Source organism: Populus trichocarpa, chromosome 4 (assembly GCF_000002775.5).
Source record: "Populus trichocarpa isolate Nisqually-1 chromosome 4, P.trichocarpa_v4.1, whole genome shotgun sequence".
Classification (NCBI taxonomy): domain Eukaryota; kingdom Viridiplantae; phylum Streptophyta; class Magnoliopsida; order Malpighiales; family Salicaceae; genus Populus; species Populus trichocarpa.
Window position 1 is genome coordinate 7609783 of NC_037288.2, and position 9742 is coordinate 7619524.

General features: G+C 31.4%; 1 protein-coding gene across 1 annotated transcript; it reads right to left on the reverse strand.

The window, feature by feature from the left end:
- Positions 1–2722: 2722 nt before the first annotated feature.
- Positions 2723–5306, reverse strand: LOC7493547 (protein C2-DOMAIN ABA-RELATED 4). The gene is made up of 3 exons (XM_002305163.3): positions 4973–5306; positions 3911–4006; positions 2723–3297 (listed from the first exon to the last, which is right to left on the reverse strand). The coding sequence occupies exons 1-3, from the start codon at positions 5081–5083 to the stop codon at positions 3007–3009; spliced, it is 498 nt and encodes a 165-aa protein (XP_002305199.1). The 5' UTR covers positions 5084–5306; the 3' UTR covers positions 2723–3006.
- Between the last annotated feature and the right edge of the window lie 4436 nt (positions 5307–9742).

Below are 9742 nucleotides of genomic sequence, written 5' to 3' on the forward strand. Positions count from 1 at the left end.
ATTTATTGTTATATTAGTTTTGACCCTGCTTTATAAATTATCTAGATCCATCTTGGTTGGGTCGACCCGTGTAGATAACCCTTAAAATAGGTGCACCATTGCAAAATACATGTGTACTACAACAGATGGCAATCCCCTTATTTTAGCTTAGATAAAACTAGTGCAAGGGTTACAATCAGATTAATCTCTCTGCAGCAGTCGTTCTTCAGCTAACACACAGCTGCTCTCACCTACCGCTGCAACACAAATTAGAGGTGATTATTTTTGGTTCGGTTTGGTTTTTATCAAAAAAAAAAAACTAAATCGATTTTTTTTTTTAAAAAAAAACCGAAACCAAACCGAAACCGGGTCAAACCGACCGGTTTCGGTTCGGTTCGGTTTTTTTAGGGAAAAAACCGGTTCAAACCGGCTTGGCTTGGTTTTGGCGGTTTTGGCTCGGTTTTCTCGGTTTGGCTCGGTTTTTTTTCGGTTCGGTTCGGTTCAGTTTTTTCAGTTTTCTGCTTATAAAACCGAAACCGAACCAAACCGGCCGGTTTTTTCAAAATTTTAATCGGTTTAGTCGGTTTTTTTTTCGGTTCGGTTTTTTCGATTATTTTTTTCGGTTTAATCGGTTTTTCGGTTTTTTTCTCACCCCTAACACAAATCACATAAAAAAGGACCAGATGCTGCAAGGTAACGAAGAAAATGTATTTGTTTTTAATAAATAACCATGAATAACCTTCAATGAATGCCAATACAATCTTGAGGTAAGGTTGCTCATAGATGGATTCTCCCTCATGATTTCTGTTATTTCCCTCTCTGCTGCCTCCTGAAAACCTGCTGCTTCCAATATATTAGCCTTCACTTCTTGGAATCTCCTTCTTGGTAGAGAAACCTCAGAAAGAAGTCTCCATGCTTATGTTTCTGAGGCATCCTCAAAAACCCTCCCTTCTCTTCAGCACTATATGTCCGCTAATCTCCCAAACAGCTTAGTGTCCATCAGCTCCTGGCTTACTTCTCCAAGTGCTTGTTTCTCAGCATAACACTGAAAAGTTGATCATGAAACAACACATCGAGTTTCTTTCGGTACAAAAAAAAAAAAAAAACAAGGGAAATGTAAATCTGCAGATGTCAATATTTCTACTTCCAGGTAAAACTGCAGATTCCCCATGTGAAATGTCAGTCTTGCAGGGAGGTGAAGAAATCAAGAGCAGAAGGATCAGAGGTGCCGCGTTTTAAACCCTTTTCTGCTAGAATGTTATTTCACAATTTTATTTTTATTTTGTGTGATAAGGTTAAAGCAATTTCTACTTCTTTCATAAAGTTTACAGTGAAGGACTTCGCAAATAATATACAGTACTGGTCATCTTCTGTGCTGTAGAGCAACACCACATTGTTTTGTTAGCAGATATCCCTGACTCTTTCAGCACAACAAGAAAACTGGTGAGGACATACTTGTCATCTTCAGTTCCTAATTCATCCCTTTTTTTTTCAAAAAAAAAGTGTACATATGGATAAACAGATATATCCACACCGATTATTTTTTATTTTTTATTTTTTCTATAATTTAATAAAAATCAGTCGGGTAAGCATGACCAACAAAACCACTCGATACATTTTATCACTTAACCTTTGAATAAAAGAAAGGAAATCCTCCATCAAAACAAAACACTCTTCTACTCCTCAGATTTATGGAATACTCACTAAGAAAAAAGATTTATGGAGAACTTAAAAGAAATAAATTTTCTTCTTACATAGATAAGGAACAGGAATATTCCATAGCAACATCAATTCTTTGGTATGTGATTGATGGTGAGGTTTTGTAGAAATCCAACTAAAGGACGGATCATTAAATCAATGCTATGAACAACAATGGCCCAGTTGGAAACTACAGTGGCCTCAGTGACATCCAATGGTAAGTTTTCTCAGTGGATCTGCTAAGTTATTAAGTTTGTCTTTAAAATAAATTCGTGTGTAGTATAAATCACGTCATTTTGGTTATTTAAAAAATAAAACAAATTTATATGTGTTTAGTTTATGGCTTATAAGTAGATATCAATGTGGTGGGTATCAGAGATGATTAATAGGTTAGTAGGTGCGGGTGAAACATTTCTACAAGGGCATTAGAAAGAGTTATTAATACTTCTAGGATAATTAAAATTTATTTAAGATTTATTATAAATACATATTATATAATTCTATTTCGATATAATAAAAAATAAAAAACTCCTTATTCACGTAGATGTAGGAGAATAGTTGAACCATGTTAAATCTGGTATTCATTTTAATTTTTCTTTTATTGCAATATTCATCAATATTTACTGAAAGTTTTTTATAATAATATGGATGATTAACTAGTCTAACCTACGGCCAAAGTCGAGAAATGTTTAATAACTTTGAAATTTTGTAACCCATAGTGTTATTTTTGAATTTTAGACCTCGTCTGAATATCTAAATACCGAAGGAGCTCCAAACATTGAAGGTTTGATTGTAGAAAGCATTTCATAAACCGCACCAGAGGAAGGAGCTTCTAATCCCTCTTTTTAAATATGTATAACTAAGGACAGGGAACGGATAAGGCGAGCCACCCAAGATTAATGGAGAACGCTCTTACACATGAACTAGATTAGAAATTTATATAAATTAGAATTTCATGTCATGTCACAAGTTTCTGGGTCAACCTGCCAAGCCAAATCAGGTTTACGGAGTTTAATAACTATGCATTATACGACAACAGGAGCCATTCAAGAATGTTCACTGCCCAGAAAAATTCCTTATTTTCCTTGTTTTGCTAGAAAAACTCACAATGGCACAAGAAGCCGTCTCCGGCGGAGTTTTTATAGCAACAGATTAGGAAATACAAAACATATAAATAGCAAAATCTCACTTCAAATTCAAGTTACATATTTGATCTCCACGCATAGCAATAAACATCACAAACAAACTTGTCCACGGCTGACCGGCGGACCGTTCTGAGTTCTAACTGTACACTATTATTGCAGACCTTAAGAACACAGAAGGCGCAATCTACAATCCCCTTGAACCAGGGATATCAATCCACTCTAGCTGGAGTTCAACTTCACCAGTCTCCACATGCTTCAGTCTAAGAAACAGGTTCTGAACCAATTTGCCAGTAGCCCAGACAATGCAGCTCTCTTCAGCTAGGCAATTTTCCCTGCTTGGTTGAATTTTTCTTATTATGGTTCCACTAGGGAGGTTATCCAATCGCATCTTTACGACTTCTATGAATTGACTGATGTCAAATTCTGCATCTCCCATCTTATCATCTAAGCTGAATGTGTCTTTGTCATACACTCTCTGCAGTTGCACCAAAAGAAGCATTTCATCACAAAAAAATCAATCAACAGCGCATGGCAACCAAAAGCTTGCAAAATCTGCCCTTTTTAGAGTAATGTAATGCATTTCATACTGCTAATCCGTTGCATGCTGATGGCAAATTAAATACCTTTTGCACTCAAATGCAACAAGAAAGGGAATTCTGTCTTGTTAAATCAATCCATCTACAGTAAGTAACCTATAAGTTATTGTGTCAAAACACAGAAGGATACGGCAAGGAAAAACAAGTGAAACTTGAAGCATGTCGGCTCTAAATGCGCGTTACTGTTGCGACAAGAATTTATTGTCTAAATTCTCTTTAATTTAATGATTTGTGGTCAAATGTTTTTGAAACTTCATGCTGTTACCTTCATGATTCTATTTTATTTACAATCTTAATGTCAAAGCTAAGCATATTCGATGCCTGCTAAACCACGACACCTGAGTTCTTTAAGTGCCAAACACACCGAAAAGCCACTTCAAACTTTCAGTCCTTCCATCTTTGCTACAACTGCTTCCTTTCCAACTAGGTGTCATCATTTCCTATCAATATAGTCAAGCGTATTGTATCGAGCGAAAAAACAAGTATACTCACAATCAAGACTGGAAGTTTTGGATCCACAATAGAAAGAGTCAAATCATCGTTCCACTCAGGATTGATATTCTGCTTTATAACGCGAGTCTTCAGTTTCTGCAAGAGAAAATGTATTATAAACATCAATTCAGGGGAAAAAAAGAAGAAAAATCCAAGATTCTTGGTGTTATAGCAAGGTTCCACAAGCACAGGACAAAAATCTAACCACTGCAAATTATAAGAGACCAACATAAATATTTTATTTCCATTTTTTTTTAACAACTAGTACTGAGAACGAAAAAGACGCAGCCATACATTTTGTTTGTTTATAATTATCTTTCTATTTTGATGATGAAACATAATTTAATTATTGAAACCGGCCTTTTTTTCTTGAAGGAAATGAGTAATTAAATAACAAGAGAAACTTTTAGTGAGGGGAAATCTCAATTGGGAAAAGGCTCTGCAACTTGACCATAATATAGAAAATCAAGAATTTCTAACAAATCTGAAAAGATTATGGTGTACAACCTTGAACTTCTTGAAACATTAGACTGCATAGTGCAAGAACTTTTCATTTTAAAAGTCAACTTGCTGATCTTCATCTATGAAATTGATAAGAGTGACGAGGTTAACAACAGATCAGCTGGAACTTCGAAGGGTAAAAACAGGACTCAAAAACCAGAGTCAACGACAAGAATACTTTTAAGTTCATTGCTGGTTGAGTTTTAGGATTCGGGAAAAGAAAATTCTTTTTCCCGGATCCCCTTGAATTTGAATAGAGATGATAATAACAACAAGAGCAGTCATCCAAGCGCAACAGCAACAGGATCAGTTCATGAGTCTTAAATACCAATTAACCTTAATAACTCAATAAACCTATGATCAACACCAGCGCCACAGAAAGTGGTAAAACCCTTTGTACAGCTACTCCCAAGTAACTCATAACGTCAAATATCAGAGCAACCAAACATAAAAACCAATCAAAAAACAAGAAAACCCAACAGAACAGAATTCAGAAGTCAAAATGATGCAAGAAATGAGCAAAGATACACAAGAACCAGTCCAAGAGAATATATGTAATACCTGTTTGCCCATCTTGACCACAACATAAGGGTCACTGCTACAGACATCTCTTACAGCAAGGTTGACCCCTCTAATCACATGAATTCTAAGCAAGCCCATCAAGTTCTCCATTACTGAAAAAGATCAAACAAAACAAGAGAGCAAGTAATGATTCGTTTCAGCAAGAAAACTGAGGCTAAGACGGGAGATTTTGTCTCTGGTTCTTGTGTCTTGCAAGTGGAGATCTGAAGTGGGTGGTCTGAATGATGGTTGCTCTTGTATTTATGTCCAAAAACAGCTTGATGTCTTGACTCTAGGAAGGTGTCGTTGCCATGTTAGCTTTTTACCACAAGGTATAAAATGTGAATAAGATGTCAAACGTTATTGGATCTCTATCTCTAAAAGGTTAAAATTACGTGGTTTGATTTTTCAAATAAATAAATGAATTCATTATTTTTTGTCCGGTTTGGTTTTCAGCTCGATTTGATTGAAGCAATTGAGCCGCCACTGATCAATTAACAATTGTATTACTAGTTAATTAACTAAAAATTATCCGAGTTTGGACAAATTAATATTAAAATAATTTAAAATAAAACATGATATTAGCATAGTTTTTAAATCCTACATCAAAGTTGATTTGGGGCAAGTATGAGGTCACAAATTACGTGGCCGACTCAAGTGAAATTAGATTAATTTTTTTATTTATTTTATAATAAATAAAAATAATATTATTTTGTAAAATCTTTGAAAAATTCAACATATTTTAATTAGTTTGTTCTGAGGTTAACTTATTAGATTGAAGTTAAATTTTAAAATATTAAATCTAAGTAGGTTCAAAGTTTTATAATTACTAGATTGTTAATCCATGCTACTCTGCGGATTCGATCAAAATTCTTTTGAACATATAAAAAAAAAATTTAGGCATTGCTAATGTTTTTCTAGTACAAGAAACCTCAAACCATGCAGAGGTTGACTCGATTTGATGGGTCCAGAGACAACTCAGACGATAAGTTAAAATATAATTTTGACTCATAAAAATTCAAGACAATATTTTTTTATATAAAAATATTGAAACAACAACATATTGAATCGATCTGGGTCAATCCGAATTAACCTGTCAAATTCATAATTCAGATCATGAGACCATGATAACCTCATATAAAGCAAATCAAAACAAATTATAAATTTTAATGCTCAATTAACCCAGTGTTGAAGAAAGGAATTGAAAAAAAAATTAATTAAAAAATTAACCTATGTTAACCTGCCAAATCTGTAAATCGAGTCATGAGATCGAGATAACTTCATAGAAAATAAACAGAAAAATAGCCCGATTCAATCTTGGTTAACTTGCCAAACTCGTAACTAAGGTCATAAGACTGTGATAAACCTCATAGAAAAAAATCAAAATAAATTATGAAACAAAATTTTCCAATAAACTCATCACTGACTGATGAAAATGAAAAAAAAAATCAATTGAAAAATAGGACATAATAAAATGATCTGAATCTACCCGGGTTAACCCGCAAAACACATGACTCAAGTCATTAGATTAAGATAATATTATAAAAATCAAATCAAAATAAATCATGAAATATCAATTCAACGTTAAAGGATAACATTAAAAAAATATCAATTAAAAAAACAAAAAAAACTCGAGTCAATTGGATTAGCTACAATCTCGAGTCATGATATAGAGATAATTTCATAAAAAACAAATCATAATAAACTATGAAGTTAATTCTTCAATAAATAAAATATAAAATTAAAAAAATACTATTGAAATGAATATTATTCAATGAGTCAACTAAAATATTGTTAATTAATTAATTGTTGTTGTTGTTTATTTAATATGTTTATTTAATACGTTCAAATCAATGCTTTTATCATGCCACGTTCTTTATTGGTCATCATCCATGGAGAGCCTTCACTTGGTAAAAAAGGAGTATGTGGGAGTTGGATATTGGTGGCTGCCCGTGTCATTTAAGTAATTTTTCTTCTGTAATTGAGGGCGTAAGGGATTTTATTTTATATTATTTTAATATATTCAAAGGAATAAGCTTTTTTAATATTTAATACAAAATTAAAACTTAAGAAATCATGGAAAGTGACAAATTTTCTTAAACTCCGGAACAACATATCTTGCTGTTTTTGTTAATCACATCGACACAACAGTATTTCTTATAGAAAATAAAGGAAAAGGAAATTACAAATATTTTTTTTACCTTCTTGGTTTATTTACCTTCTTCTCGAAAGGATATATATATATATATAAACAATTATTAGACTTCTCACATGAATTAAAAAATATTAAATATTATGTCAACTCATTTATTTTTATTATATTATTTTTTAAAATTAAATGTAATTGGATAAAAAAATATGAATACAATTTAAAAATAGATAAAGTAATAAAATTTGGTATAACTCTCAGATGAAGAAACAACTACAAGGAAAAGATGTTCATGCGGATAAAATCAATTAATATTTAAAAAATTTTAAAACTGAAATGCTATCCATCTCACAATAATATTTATCTAGAATTATTTTTTCGAATGAATAATGCTAATTCATCGCAAGATTTCCACAGATTGGATTTATGAGGTTTATTATATATTTAATGCACCGGATTTTTGGATAGTCAAATTAGGAAATAATATTTAGTATGATCATTATATTGAGAAAACAAAATTATTTTAACAACTAATTATTAGTAATATTCTTATTCAAAGTCTCAAATACAGATTATCCAAAGGCAAGATTGAGGATGAGATTTCATTCAAATTTCAAAAAGATATTCTCCTTTGTAAATTCAGGGAGCAAACCTATATATAGAAACAGAAAAATACATGTAAATATATTTATAGTTAAGGTAATATATATTTGATTACTATTTTTGAATAGAGAAAAGACTTAAATAATAGAGACAGAGAATATATTTCTATCTATATGTTTTAGAAGAATATTAAAAAATATTCTTAACTGTCTCAAAACAAATTCTCTAATAAAATAAAAAATGATAGTTATTGGATCGAGTGTTATATTGCTTATATTTCCAACTGTAATACTATTTTTTTTTTTTTACTGTAAATCAAATCGAAGTAAAAAATTCCAAAGAATCGTTAATTAATTTATAAAAGTAGTGTTAAAAAGGTAGATACTCTCTCTTTTGCTAGGATTTCAAAGACAAGAAAAAAAAAACCTTAAATGATGATATATACTTTTAAATTTTCATTTTAAATTCATTAAAATAACTTTTTTTTCAATTAATTGATAGATATTCTTGGTAACAATGAATGGGTTTAGATTAAATAAAAAAAAAATCAATATCAAATTTACTTGGCATAAAAAAAATCAATAAATCAGGGCGGGTTGGTGCATTCAACCTAGCCATTTGCTCCCTCGGATTGAAATTGAGGTCCCAACAGTCAACAATGGAGGACCAGATTCTTATAACTAAGGTAGCCAAGATCTCAAGTTTGAGCTCAAATTTCCAAGCCAGGAAAATTTGGAAATTTAGAGCTTGTTTGACAGTGTGGTAGCGGTTGCTTTTCAAATAGCTTTTTGTACTGAAATACATGCCAATGATGTTTTTTTATTTTTTAAAAATCATTTTTAACATCAGCACATCAAAACGATCAAAAAAGTACAAATCCAGGGCTTGAAACGCACAGCCAAACAGGTTATTAATGTACACAAAAAACAGTCATATTATAAAATTAAATAATACTCTAAAAGGCGTGGGGAAAGTACTGTAGCTTCCCCACGCCTTTCACTTATTAATCTAATATATTATTATTATTATTATATTATATTATATTATAGAACTGTCGTTTTTTTTTCCTGATTTTTTTAAAGAAAAGTTTTTTTGTTTGATTTAGTTTGTTAATATTAATTTTTTTTATTTAGTTATTAAATTTTCATGATACGGATTTCGGATTTGATGGGTTAACATGATTTGACGAGTTAACCCGGATTTTTTTTCTTTTTAATTAATTTTTTTCGTTTAGTTTAGTTTGTTAATGTTAATTTTTTATTTATTTAATTATCAGACTTTCATGACACATATCCAGGGCTTGACGGGTTAACTTGGTTTGATGGGTTAACCCAGTTAATTCTGGGTAAACCCGTTAATTTTTTTTTCTATTTAGTTATCAAACTTTCATGATGCGAATCCAGGTTTTACGGGTTAACCTGGTTTGAAGGGTTAATCCAATTAATTCAAATATTTTTTTTTTATTTTTCTTCATTAGTTTTTTTCTTCATGTTGGTTTTTTTTATTTGTTTTTTTCTTTTTAATTAATTTATTTAATTATTATACTTTTATGACACGACCTTATAGCCAGACCCACATCCAATATTCTTGGGTCCGGTGTTGCAGCTAGACTCACTTAAACTTGGGTCATGCAAGTTTAATGTTATTATTAATATTATAAATATTACTCTTAGGTCAGGCGTTGCAGTCAAACTCAAGACTCTTAGGTATAGCTTTGCAGAAAAACCCAAGACTTTTAAATTTTAGTTTTTTTTTATATTTTTTATACAAAAAAAATAACCCGTAGTATCGCGCGGGTTATGTAACTAGTAATATATAAAGATTGGTCAAATAAATACTTATCCAAATCTTGTTAATTTAACGTGAAAGTCTTGAGTTTAGACTGCAACGGAAAGAAAGAAAGTTTTTGTCATTTGAAAGTTGTACAAAAGGTTTTCTTTTATGGAATTTTGTGTTCAAACTTGAGATCCTGGCTACCCTATAGGAATCTGGTCCTCCATTGTTGACTGTTGGAACGT